Here is a 13,503-nt window from a genome sequence, read left to right on the forward strand (position 1 = left end):
AACCTCTTGTGGCATCTGTTAGAAGCTATGGGATGGCTTCCAGCGACCCTGACTGGGTTTATACAGTCGTGCCTCTTTTACAAGCATCCCCGTCATCGGTTCTGTCTGTTTTTGCAAAGATTCTTGAAACATGCAGATATTTATTCAGGTGTAGAGTAGGAGGAAAGCGTTCTTCAATTCTAATCTGAGCTCCCCTTCTTACCACACCCACTGGATCTGTGGTAGGACTTCCAGCAGCTGTGCAAGGGAGACTGCAGTTGAATTTCAGACAGAACTCCTCTGCAGATTACCTGTAGGACAAAGTGAAACAAACTTTCACATGTGCACCTGTGTAGCAATGTTCAGTCTTTTATCATTCTCAAATGCAGAACGGTAAAGGCACTCTATGTAGTGTGATCCCTGATCAGAGAAACGTCACTGGACTAAAGAATAATTTGAAGTGTTATTATGGATGTTAAGAAATCAAAAGCTTTAATTATTGCTGTTGGTTCTCTTTTCTGTTGGTGTGTGTGCCTGCCTGTATAAAAACTGGATTTGTAAATACAAAGCACTTTTTTTTGTACTTCCTGTACTGTGATCCAAGTGTCCTTGTTTTTTCCTCGTGAGGTCTGATGCTGGCTGTCTCCGCAGCTTGAGCGGGTTACTCTTCATGTGATGTTGTGAATTTGACCTGCACCTCGGAACGGCCCGATCAGTTGTACTTTCATTTGGATTTGATTTTTGTTTGGTGTGGAACTCGTGTTGCAAATGGCTTCCCATTTTTGTATGTATAATAAACAGATGACATCATGAAGAAAAGCTGCTTGAGTTCTCGTGTTCTTTTGTGGTTCTGGTGTAAAAAGTGAAGTGTGACGCTGTCTGGCCACTGTAACAAAGAAATACGTTTGTGCCTGTGGAAGGGGAGAGACTACAAAATAAGGCAAGTGCCATTTTCAGAATGAAAAAAAAAAAAGTTTGTTTTTATTATTATTTTACAATGTCAACAGTACCCTTAACAGAGCCTACAGTCGTGTGTAAATGTATTAGAACACCTCAAGATGTGTCATTCCTATCCTTTATATATCTACCTGCATGAAAACCTGAGAATTTCAATTTCCGCTTAGTAATCAGAGATATAGAAACAACAGGCACTCGTGTGTGAAAATGTTTGACCACTTTGTGCTTTAATTAGGCATTTGTTTACCAATGTTACCATTTGTGGCGATGTGTTCCTTTTCTCTGTTTTAAATGAATGACATGTGTGGCCTATTAAAGTAATCAATTCAATTAGACAATCACCAATATGCATATTTTGACAGTTTTCCAAGATTTTCAGTCACAGTGGTTTGATTTCATATGCACAACACCTCAAAACGACAGAAGCAATGGGGTGTTGTAATACATGTGCACACTGCTGTGGGAGTGTGGAAAATGCATGTTTCTGATGATCTGCTGGAGCTGATAACGTGTGCACACACAGAGGCCAGCTTCAGTGCCTTTCATCCGAGGCCCACCCACTCCTGACACTTCTGAGCTACTCCAGTCCTGGGGTTTGTTCTAATCAAAGCATTATTTACCACTATGCACTGCTTTCCAGCACACAGAAAAAGTCAAAGCCTATGTTTTTTTATATATAGTGAAACAAAGCCTGAATTTGTACTCTGTAGTTTTGATTATGTGAAGGGCCTGGTTTTATAATGAACCCGCTATCGTTTGTATTTTTATGTTTTCTAGATCAGAGTCTGCATGTTCTGATCAGGCGGTGACTCATTTATAGAAGCATTGCTGTGATTGTCTAGCGACGTACTGGGCTGTGTAAAGTCTATGAGAGATAACCCCTTTAAGTCACGCGTGAAAGGAGTCCAGTCTCCACCCCTAAACTGAACCATTCTGGTGGCCAGGTTAATGAAGGGGCGCTTCAGCTATTAAATCAAAATTAAACCCAGTTCGCACTTGAAATCCGTTAAAAGCGGGTCTTCCTCTGCCTCCCAGTGTACTTGGTGTCGGCCCGAACCTCCCTGGGGAAAGAAAACGAAAAGATGTCACAAACAGCAACAGAAACAACCCGCCTCACAGATGGAGCAGAACTTTGTAAGGTGGCGACTGATTTTATCATTTAGCACACATTCAAATCAGAAGTCCCACAAAGTAACAACTGATATATAACGTGACAGTTGTATTAAAGCCTGTTCCACCAGGTTGCATACATTATATATCCATGTGTTTTTGTGAAAGCACCCCTTCTGCAGCTCTCTCCTACTCACCTGCCCTGCCTTCGCCTCCTCTCTTTCTTCTCCACAATCCAGTCCTTGCTCTTCTTCACTGATTTCCCTTTCATCTGTCTAAACCGCGACCTGGGGGAAAAACACCAAACAGACACACACGGGTTAGTATGAGCCAACGGGAAATGGGACATGCCTATTTTATATTTGAGGACAAACATTCCTGAAAAGCTGCATTTTTTTAGAACCTTGTTTCATAAAAACTTTAACAATCTGTTGTATTTCTACACTAAGTATCTGGCTCCTCTGAAGCTGGTGTAAGAGGCAGGAAAACGTGAGTGCAGGTTCTGAGGGCAGCCACGACGTTTAACCTCTGAGCATCTCTCTCGGTCTCTACACCAGGGCAGGAGGGAGACAGCCCTGCACTGCAGTGTGGGCAGAGACCTGCAGCGCCCCCTACAGGAGATCAGGAGAAGCACACTGTGCCCTTACCTCTCCCCTGTGAACAGGGCCTGATTAGACACCCCTCTCTCCACAGTCTCTGAGCCAAGCCCCTGAAACACAGGTCAATGGAGAATTACAACTACACCCAATTTCATTTAAGCACATTATCTGTGGGCAGCTTAGATCTACAAATGAATGCAAAATCACATGATACGTCTGCTTGTGAAATCTTTATGCAAAACCATTCAAGCACAAACACATATTAGTAATTACTCCTTTGGGTGCAAACACTCTCACTAAATTCACTAATATATAACATTTTATTTTTCATTAAAGAAAAAAAGCATCTGCGATCCAGAACCATAGTCTCCTAAGCTCAGTTCAAGACACCGGCTAACTCTTCCAGTTCTTAGGCTACCTGGTCCATTCACAGGACCAGCACTTTAGGGGTTAATGGTTACCTTTGGCAGGGCTCCAGAGATGCCAGAAAATAGGCACAGGAAAAACCTGATAGAGGAAGAAACAGGAAAGAGTGAGTTCCTAATGAAGGTGGTTTACCACTGTCAACATGCTGTTACAATACCCAGAAATACTGGGATCATTAACAACACAGTGTTGAATTCCAGTCTGGAACGAATAAAATGCCAGCCGTACTAACATTTGTAAAAATATTCTGCCAACAACATTTTGATGAACCCTTTTTTTAAACCAGTGGTTACAGTGGGTTTGTATGATCCAAGTTCTGCATAACGGCTTTTATTAAAACTACAGGAAACAGGACTCACTTCTTGGCCTTGGTGCTGTTGGGATAATCGACCACCATGCCTCCAGTGAAGCCAGCCTTCATAGCCTGGGATGTGATGAGCTCCACCTGCACAAGAGATCAAACATGCTGAATGCACACTGGAGACAATCCAGGGGCTTTAAACACAGCATGGGAACAAGAGATACATTATATAGATATATCTTAAAAGCCCCGTAGGTTATGGAATTATCCTAACAGTTTACCCCAAAGCATTCAAATAAATACACATTTTTGAATCCCTGAATCAGGCTGTACCAAAGCGCAGCACAAAGAGACTCACTTAGTTTTATCTAAAATAGAATACATACATTAATGTGTTTTTAAATTGAGAATTAATAATTGGAATGCTATCGGAATCCCATCCATGTATGAGGAGCAGCCGAGAGTCAGGACTTGCTGTTGTCAAGTCCAGTCCTATCCCTGTGACTGCGTCACTGTGTCAGTCCTATCCCCCTGACTGTCAGTCCTATCCCCGTGACTGCGTCACTGTGTCAGTCCTATCCCCGTGACTGCGTCACTGTGTCAGTCCCATCCCCCTCACTGCGTCACTGTGTCAGTCCCATCCCCCTGACTGCGTCACTGTGTCAGTCCTATCCCCGACTGTCAGTCCTATCCCCGTGACTGCGTCACTGTGTCAGTCCTATCCCCGTGACTGCGTCACTGTGTCAGTCCCATCCCCCTCACTGCGTCACTGTGTCAGTCCCATCCCCCTGACTGCGTCACTGTGTCAGTCCCATCCCCCTCACTGCGTCACTGTGTCAGTCCCATCCCCCTGACTGCGTCACTGTGTCAGTCCTATCCCCCTGACTGCGTCACTGTGTCAGTCCTATCCCCCTGACTGCGTCACTGTGTCAGTCCTATCCCCCTTACTGCGTCACTGTGTCAGTCCTATCCCCCTGACTGCGTCACTGTGTCAGTCCTATCCCCCTGACTGTGTCAGTCCTATCCCCCTGACTGCATCACTGTGTCAGTCCTATCCCCCTCACTGCGTCACTGTGTCAGTCCTATCCCCCTCGCTGCGTCACTGTGTCAGTCCTATCCCCCTGACTGCATCACTGTGTCAGTCCTATCCCCGTGACTGCGTCACTGTGTCAGTCCTATCCCCGTGACTGCGTCACTGTGTCAGTCCCATCCCCCTCACTGCGTCACTGTGTCAGTCCTATCCCCCTGACTGTGTCAGTCCTATCCCTGTGACTGTGTCACTGTGTCAGTCCTATCCCTGTGACTGTGTCACTGTCTCAGTCCTATCCCTGTGACTGTGTCACTGTCAGTCCTATCCCCGTGACTGTGTCACTGTCAGTCCTATCCCCGTGACTGTGTCACTGTCAGTCCTATCCCCGTGACTGTGTCACTGTGTCAGTCCTATCCCCGTGACTGTGTCACTGTGTCAGTCCTATCCCCGTGACTGTGTCACTGTGTCAGTCCTATCCCCCTGACTGTGTCACTGTGTCAGTCCTATCCCCGTGACTGTCAGTCCTATCCCCCTCACTGCGTCACTGTGTCAGTCCTATCCCCGTGACTGCGTCACTGTGTCAGTCCTATCCCCGTGACTGTGTCACTGTGTCAGTCCTATCCCCGTGACTGTGTCACTGTGTCAGTCCTATCCCCGTGACTGTGTCACTGTGTCAGTCCTATCCCCGTGACTGTGTCACTGTGTCAGTCCTATCCCCGTGACTGCGTCACTGTGTCAGTCCTATCCCCCTGACTGTGTCACTGTCAGTCCTATCCCCGTGACTGTGTCAGTCCTATCCCTGTGACTGTGTCACTGTGTCAGTCCTATCCCTGTGACTGTGTCACTGTGTCAGTCCTATCCCCGTGACTGTGTCACTGTGTCAGTCCTATCCCCGTGACTGTGTCACTGTCTCAGTCCTATCCCTGTGACTGTGTCACTGTCAGTCCTATCCCCGTGACTGTGTCACTGTCAGTCCTATCCCCGTGACTGTGTCACTGTGTCAGTCCTATCCCCGTGACTGTGTCACTGTGTCAGTCCTATCCCCGTGACTGTGTCACTGTGTCAGTCCTATCCCCGTGACTGTGTCACTGTGTCAGTCCTATCCCCGTGACTGTGTCACTGTGTCAGTCCTATCCCCCTGACTGTGTCACTGTGTCAGTCCTATCCCCCTGACTGTGTCACTGTGTCAGTCCTATCCCCCTGACTGTGTCACTGTGTCAGTCCTATCCCCGTGACTGTCAGTCCTATCCCCCTGACTGTGTCACTGTGTCAGTCCTATCCCCGTGACTGTGTCACTGTGTCAGTCCTATCCCCGTGACTGTGTCACTGTGTCAGTCCTATCCCCGTGACTGTGTCACTGTGTCAGTCCTATCCCTGTGACTGTGTCACTGTGTCAGTCCTATCCCCGTGACTGTGTCACTGTGTCAGTCCTATCCCCGTGACTGTGTCACTGTGTCAGTCCTATCCCCGTGACTGTGTCACTGTGTCAGTCCTATCCCCGTGACTGTGTCACTGTGTCAGTCCTATACCCCCGTGACTGTGTCACTGTGTCAGTCCTATCCCCGTGACTGTGTCACTGTGTCAGTCCTATCCCCCTGACTGCGTCACTGTGTCAGTCCTATCCCCCTGACTGCGTCACTGTGTCAGTCCTATCCCCCTCACTGCGTCACTGTGTCAGTCCTATCCCCGTGACTGTGTCACTGTGTCAGTCCTATCCCCCTCACTGCGTCACTGTGTCAGTCCTATCCCCGTGACTGTGTCAGTCCTCACCTGGTCTGAATTCTCAGGGTACAGCTGGAACACCGCTCGGGAACCCCGCGCCTAAAACACACAGAGAGCAGCGTTTAAGAGATCTGCTTCAATTCTCACTCAGCTGTGAGGGACTGGACGAGAGCACTCTTTCCATTGCACCCCCGGGACAGGGCTGCTACATACCAGTGCTGAGTAGAGCGTGCTGAAGAATCTGTAGAGCCGCCTGGGGGGGCTGTGGGACTTCTTATCAGCATTGCACAGCCACTGCAGGGCCGAGATGCTGTCAGGAAAGCAAATGGGGTTATGTTAGATAGTATTCCATACAGGTTCACTTACCATGACCGCACTTAAAAAAATAAATAAATAAATAAATAAATAAAATAAATAACATGTGATGTACACCAAATATTTAAATGATTCAGGACATTTATTCATTCAGAAATGTCCTGAAATAAATGTTTTTTCAATCATTTAAACCTTTTGTTTACATCCAAAACAGCACAGATATACCTCCAGATATACACACAGACCTGTGTTATGCTAGGTAACCCCTCCCCTATATCTGGGGTGAACTAACACAGTAGTTTGAGCAGGTTAGTGGCTCTGTGCTAGTCAAACCCCTGTCCTACCTGATACAGCCATCGAAGGTGCCCGGTCTGAACGGGATTCCCTGGCCCATGTCTCCCAGAATGAGGTCTCCCTCCACCTCTCTGTCCAAAGCAACCTCTGGAATTGAGAAACACACATGTAGGCAAAGAACCCAAAGATCTTCTGGACAGACGTGCTAATGAGAGGCGAGCAAACGGACTCGACACCACTAAGAGGAGACTGACTTACCCAGCATGGCAGGGCTGATGTCCACTCCCACCCAGCAGTGTCCCTGCTCGGAGAGGTGGTCTCCACTGAGTCCTGAGCCACACCTGAAACACATGAAAAACCATGATGTTACATTTCACAGACCGCCTGCATGTAACTAAAACTGTTCACACATATAATCCAAGATGTTACTTCAGCACTTTTCACAGACTCTCTGTCATATAAATAAACATTTTCACACATCTAATCTTGGAAAAAAAAAGCATGTTAGCCACTAGGCCACCTTCCCAATCACTCAGCTCTAACTACAAGTCCACAGTGCCTCCCAGTCCCTCAGCCCTAACCACTCAGCCTCCCTCCCAGTCCCTCAGCCCTAACCACTCTGCCACACTTCCCCCTCCCAGCCCTTCAGCTTTACTCTGGCGCAGTTTTACCCCACGTCCAGCAGGAGGCAGGGCTGATCCTCTGGCAGGTTCAGGAGCTCCACAGCTCTCTCTGACATCTGGCTCTGAATCTCAATCATACGAGAACTGGGGGAGAAAGGAGACCGCAGAGATTAGAGTTCAAAACAGAAGCTCCAATTCAGAAACAATGTGAACTTGTAACTGTACTATATATTGTACCGTATGCCTCGATCTTTAGGAGTATTTTATATATAAGGGACTGTAACCTGGACATTACAATAAATCAAATTTGACGTACTTTTGGGAGTACTTCCTGGCTTCCGCTTCATTGTAAAACTGGAGAGAAAAAAGAAGGGTTATCATCGTTTTATACTCTTCACCATCTCATGTATAACTCAAGATCTACTGCTCAGATCCAGGGACCGCTTACTGACCGCCTAAATACACCATGATATATCACAGCTCACTTATACATGTTAACATGCATTCCTCCACAGACCTGCTGTTGATCTCGTCTGTCTCGGAACTCAGTAAATAATAAACTGTTGTTCTCTGGGGTTGGATATTGGTGTGTTTTGGGGTGGGCAGCGGGCTACATTGCACAGGAAGTTGAAATGATCACGGAACTGGTAAGATTCTCGTTCAGTTCTCTATAACTCGAATGAGACCCGTGTATGTAGACGAAAGACACGTGATTTACGGTTTTAATAAAAGTTTCAGCTCACGGGACTTGTTTACATGAACAATCACCAGCACTACCCGTATACTGTATCTGTAAATACTGTGTCCTAAGAATCACCCAACCACCAACATGCAGGTTTCAGTATAGCCGCAGAAACTGCTTTTATTATTACAAATGTGATGGACATTTAACAATTCTGAAACACCAATCACAACCACAGTTCTGATCAACAGTAACGCAGTGCGTCACACTTAATCCCTATAAGAAAAAATATATATTTACCAGTTCTGGAGGCGCTGTGTGCTCGGGTCTACGGCTACTGGAAGACATGCTTTTACATTTACTAGAGTACTCGTTTTACAAACTAAGCACTACAGACGTTCCTCGGAGCTCCTGCAGACACCGCATGGACAGAGACCTTCCTGACATCATCGGCTCGCGACAGTGACGAGAGAGGGGGTTTAATTTAAAGGGCAGGTGTCACATTTCTTTGAAACGGAATATAAAGTATGATGTGTTCTCCATGACACGTGATTGCTTCGGGTCTTCATGGTCTAAAATACTCGACAGGTATGAGATTTTGTATTTTTTTTTAATCGTGGTCAAGTACTAGCTGTCAAGCTAATAGTATTCTAAATTAAAGTAGGCCAGGAGGCCGTGTGGTCCAGTGGTTAAAGAAAAGGGCTTGTAACCAGGAGGTCCCCGGTTCAAATCCCACCTCAGCCACTGACTCATTATGTGACCCTGAGCAAGTCACTTACCCTCCTTGTGCTCCGTCTTTCGGGTGAGACGTAATTGTAAGTGAATCTGCAGCTGATGCATCGTTCACACACCCTAGTCTCTGTAAGTCACCTTGGGTAAAGGCGTCTGCTAAATAAACTAATAATAATAAAGTCGCCTTGACATTTTTAAAAATTATTGGAAAGTGTAACCCTTATTATGAGCTGGAGTATATCGGTGGTTTTGTCGCTTTTTATTTTTAGAAATGCACGCAGCAGTAAGTCAGGAGCAGTAAGATTTAAGTCCAAAACTGTACTGCTGCATGTTCAAAGTAACCTGTCGCAGTTCACAATAATAAGAACAAGAATACACGCTTTTGTTTTTGAAGAAAAATTACACGTTCTATTGTATTTACTTTATTGTTATGTATAAATAGATTGTCCTCCCTTTAAATGAACAGAGGACTAGGATGACATCATGATGGGGCGCGACATTGCGTAACATCCGGGGCCATGCCCTCATATAGACACACGAATGGATAATAATGGTGTCAATCAGAAAGTTCCACCTGCTCCCTGTTTGATTGGATGTTTTTCTGCCACTATTGATCTCCCCGCCCATTACCCATCAACCTCTTTTCTGATTGGTAGCTTTCCCATAATTCCGGATGGCCGGCTAGCCAAGATGGCGGAGGTCAGCCGGAGGTTGGGGAGGGGAGTGTATGTGGTCTTGAATAACCAGTATAACGCGTTAAACTCGGTAAGCAGCGGCGACCCAGGCACAGTCAATCAGCGAGTACAAAAGAGACAACACAAGGGGGACCCGCCCGCTGGAGCCCGAGCTTTATTAGACAGCGGAACTTTGCTCTTGATACCCGCCGGCGACCGGTGCCAATGTCAGCTGTGTAAACTGTCTGAGGTCGGTCAGCAAAGTTTGCGGATCTCGGTAAGTCGTGCGCGGAAGCCGACCTCGAGTAGTAGCTGTGATAAAGCTGGGGTACTGCGCAACGAAACTGCACACAGCTGCGAAGATGCGTCCTTTTCAACGGCAGATTTAGATTGGGGCGTAAGGAGAAGCGCCAGCAACTTGCTAGGACCCACGTCTGCCTTTGAGGACGCGGTATTTGTTTTTGTTAGTGACAGGCTGTTATTAAAGGAGAGGGCTGTTAGGAAACAAAGGGACGTGCAGCTGCATTCACTGGCTGAAGCCTTCTCTGTCTGCAAAGCCAGTGCTCTTGACTGTGCTGGCGCTTACTTGGACTTTAATGTTACAAATGGAGCAGGACCCTGGCAGTGTGCAGATAGCAATGGGTCGTTTGCAACTGACGCTGCTAACCCGGGCTTCAAGAGCAGCCCCTGTCTCGGTTCGGGTGCAGCAGGGTTTAATAAAAGCAGGTGGAGGCAGCAGCTCCAGCAGGGAGCTCAGTGCAGCGTTTGGAAGGCGGTCTTGCTGCAGCCTCAAAACCTCTGGAGTCTCTCTTCAGCTCGATCGTACACCAAAAACAACAGAACCAACGTCAGCCCACCTCTCTGTAAAAGCAAAACGGCTTATTATGACATCCTAGAGGTGAGCCCCAGCGCCACTCAGGCCCAGATCAAGACCGCGTACTACAAGCAGTCCTTCATCTACCACCCGGACAAAAACGCGGGCAGCGAGGGGGCCTCCGTGCGCTTCTCGGAGATCAGCGAGGCGTACAACGTGCTGGGCAGCATCGCGCTCCGGAGGAAGTATGACCATGGGATCCTGAGCCAGGCTGACGTCCAGAGAGCAGACAGGCCCTCGCCGAAGGACACGCCGGGCCCCAGCGCAACCAGCCAGCGCAAGACATCGCGCACCACGCCGACCCCCGGGGTGGGGAACAAGCCCATCTTCGATTTCGATTCCTTCTATCGCGCGCACTACGGAGAGCAGCTGGAGCGGGAGAAGCTGCTGCGCTGGCGCCGGGAGCAGCAGCAGCAGCGGCAGCAGGACCTGCACCGGCGCTGGCAGATGGGCAAGATGACCGAGCTCTCCATGGGGTTGCTGGTAGCGCTTGGGTTTGGCATCCTCATTAGCATGAATTCTTGAGGTGGATTTTCTTTAAATACCCTGCTTGCTGTGGAGGAGAGCGACTGTGCTTTGTCCATCAAACCTTGCCAGGTCTCTCTCTGGTGGGGTTGGGGGTTGGGGGTTGGGGGTTGAATGGTCACAGACTGTGCGTTCTGCAATGAGGAAACCAAAGATATGCACGGACAACAATTGAGCTGATATAGACAATTATCAAAAGAATGAATCAACTCACAAATGGAGCAACACAGTCTACAGGAAAAGATGCACACCTTATAACAAGGGAGTGGAAAAATACAAATTAAAAAACATTAAAATGCCATTTTATTTGTAATTAATGCATACACACAAACAGCTTTTTGTAATGCGCTAAATGACTTTATGCACATATTTGTGTGTAATTGACAACTTTTAACCCATTTCTTCCCCTAGAAGAGACACACCAGGCAAGCTTTATATTTAAAAATAGTAAAAGAATTGTAAGAAATTCAATGAGAAATGGAGCGACTAGAAGTGATTTCAGTGTCTTCAAGACATTGAAAATGACTTCTACTTGAAACGTGTGTCACTGATTTTCTTAAGCCTTATATTGCAACCAGAGAGCACCCCGCTCCACCTGCATGTAATATGAAGTTTGCACGAGAGAGGGGTTTATAGGGGATATTGCTTTGAGTCCTGAAACATGGACATGCACCTCCCCCTAACTCCAAGCAGTGTCCAATCCAGCACTGTCCCTATTCTCTCCTATTCCTCGTAGGTGGAGAAAGAGACTGGATTTCCTGATTTCTGTTGCTGCTCTAAAAGCAGATTCTGAAAGGCGGGGCTGTGATGAACACTTCTTCAGATGGCCTTGTTAATTGTATTTCCTGCTCTGGAACCCATTCCCAGTGAGCACTCTCTGTCACTGTTCTGAAATGTGTTCATCCCTCTATAGCTTCAGTACCTTTTCACTACCCCCTTGTTGTTAAGTTCAAGTTTTAGTTTCAAATGTTTTCATTTTTAAGCAATGCAGTGCTCTGTGAGTTTGATGAAACGTGCCTTTGAGAATGTATAAAAACTTCAGCTACACAGTGACAAGTGGAGCAGTGAAAATGGTTTTGAAGACAAGGGGCTTTTGTGGTGGTACTGCAGCTTTAACAAAACACCTTTCCCTGCATGCAAAATAAGATAGTACAGTTGATTAGTGTAATAAGGGGCACAATTGCCCCATCTAGTGGACACACTTGGTAATACTGCTCATGTTTTTGATGCAAAAAACAGGTTATAAATTGTTCAGTTAGTAGACAGGACTCTGTCTGGTATATAGACTAACATACTCCCAGAACTGTTGGTTTTATAACCTTGGTACAAAAATGATCCTATTGTATTGATCTGGTATAAAGGGGTACGGTATTCAGCCCATCCTCTGTTTTATCTAAATGGAATCCCTAATCAGTTTTTAGAATCATCACATTTAAGTGTTAATATGATTTGGTGCTCTGTCTAGATCACCAATGTATCCTTAATTTTACTAAATGGAGAGTTTGTTAATGTTTGAATCAATGAAAGCGATTATGCTTATTAGAGAGTCAGCATTTTACAGGGGAAAAAATCAACAAAAAATAATATGTACAGTGGCATAAACTATTGAGGCAGTTACTGTAACTGTAGCTTTCTTATTAAAGACTGTAAGGCACTCTTAGGGTCTTCTCTGTGAGAATCCAGTAGGCCAATGCATCTCCTGGTCTCTGTTCACAGTCCTGTTACTCATCTGTGCATAAAGAATGTATTCTCTTAGGTAGAACCTGCTGTTTCCTTCAGCAGTTATAACCCTGGGGATTGCAGACACTCACTCAATCACAGATGGATACATAGATAGACATGGGATTTTAATCGATTTCATGATTCATTGATTAATCACACCCGTGGGCTTTGATCAGTTAAACAAAGAACTGATCGATTAAGCTTGTCTACCTGAGTGCGGTATGATACTCTGCAGAATGCCAGCAGAACAGAGTAATCCACATATATATATATATATATATATATATATATATATATATGTGTATATATTGTATATCATTAAAACACTAGTGCCAGATTGGTTTGTTTCTTTAACCCTACCATTGTAGCTGTACTGTACAGTAGAAATACATTGTGTCACTGTATTGTAAATAGAGATCTCATTTGAAAAAGCCAGTGTTCTTACTGTATCATAATGTAAATGCAAAGAGGGATGTTCAATGTGTATTTAATGAATAAAGGTGACCCATCGGTAGAAAATGTGACATACAGTACACAGTGCAACAATGTGACATAGTACACAGTGCAACAATGTGACATACAGTACACAGTGCAACAATGTGACATACAGTACAAAGTGCAACAATGTGACACAGTACACAGTGCAACAATGTGACATACAGTACACAGTACAACAATGTGACATACAGTACACAGTGCAACAATGTGTTGGGGTTTTATTATTAAAAAGAACTCACTCTGAAAATAGCTGACAATACAACTAGAATGTTAAGTTAACTGAATTACACTTGATGTGTAAGATAGGTAATAAACGCCCATGTTGATGGTCAGCGAGGCTTCAAAAAGCAGTACACTTATGCAGATTTTATATATATATATATATATATATATATATATATATATATATATACACACACAGTATATCATGTGTGAAGTGT

The 13,503-nt window shown here is 45.6% G+C and overlaps 2 protein-coding genes across 3 annotated transcripts; one reads left to right on the plus strand and one right to left on the minus strand.

Moving 5' to 3' along the window:
* Window positions 1-194: 194 nt before the first annotated feature.
* LOC131701726 (probable 18S rRNA (guanine-N(7))-methyltransferase) lies at window positions 195-8,511 on the minus strand. Of its 2 annotated transcripts, XM_059001413.1 has the most exons (13): window positions 8,339-8,511; window positions 7,673-7,710; window positions 7,405-7,500; window positions 6,992-7,074; window positions 6,784-6,880; window positions 6,338-6,434; window positions 6,173-6,223; window positions 3,431-3,516; window positions 3,107-3,152; window positions 2,694-2,755; window positions 2,244-2,333; window positions 1,933-1,997; window positions 195-290 (listed from the first exon to the last, which is right to left on the minus strand). In XM_059001413.1, exons 1-12 carry the CDS (start codon window positions 8,384-8,386, stop codon window positions 1,943-1,945), a joined length of 849 nt encoding a protein of 282 aa, XP_058857396.1. In that variant the 5' UTR covers window positions 8,387-8,511; the 3' UTR covers window positions 195-290; window positions 1,933-1,942. The 2 variants fall into 2 exon arrangements, with proteins under 2 accessions (XP_058857396.1, XP_058857394.1); XM_059001411.1 differs by lacking the exon at window positions 195-290 and having other exon boundaries at window positions 1,135-1,997; window positions 8,339-8,510.
* A 794-nt stretch (window positions 8,512-9,305) lies between these two features.
* LOC117429080 (uncharacterized) lies at window positions 9,306-13,431 on the plus strand. Its single transcript, XM_034048253.3, has one exon. The coding sequence runs from the start codon at window positions 9,311-9,313 to the stop codon at window positions 10,841-10,843; it is 1,533 nt and encodes a 510-aa protein (XP_033904144.3). The 5' UTR covers window positions 9,306-9,310; the 3' UTR covers window positions 10,844-13,431.
* Window positions 13,432-13,503: the final 72 nt, after the last annotated feature.

This window comes from Acipenser ruthenus, chromosome 26, assembly GCF_902713425.1.
Source record: "Acipenser ruthenus chromosome 26, fAciRut3.2 maternal haplotype, whole genome shotgun sequence".
Taxonomy (NCBI): domain Eukaryota; kingdom Metazoa; phylum Chordata; class Actinopteri; order Acipenseriformes; family Acipenseridae; genus Acipenser; species Acipenser ruthenus.

Excerpts from the sequence above, each read along its gene's own strand:
- LOC131701726 (XM_059001413.1), bottom strand. The coding sequence starts at position 8,386 with ATGTCTTCCAGTAGCCGTAGACCCGAGCACACAGCGCCTCCAGAACTG. Across the intron at positions 7,075-7,404 it reads TGCCTCCTGCTGGACGTGGG|GTGTGGCTCAGGACTCAGTG; the intron begins GTAAAACTGCGC and ends CATGTGTTTCAG. Across the intron at positions 6,224-6,337 it reads GCACGCTCTACTCAGCACTG|GCGCGGGGTTCCCGAGCGGT; the intron begins GTATGTAGCAGC and ends TGTGTGTTTTAG.
- LOC117429080 (XM_034048253.3), top strand. The coding sequence starts at position 9,311 with ATGGATAATAATGGTGTCAATCAGAAAGTTCCACCTGCTCCCTGTTTG.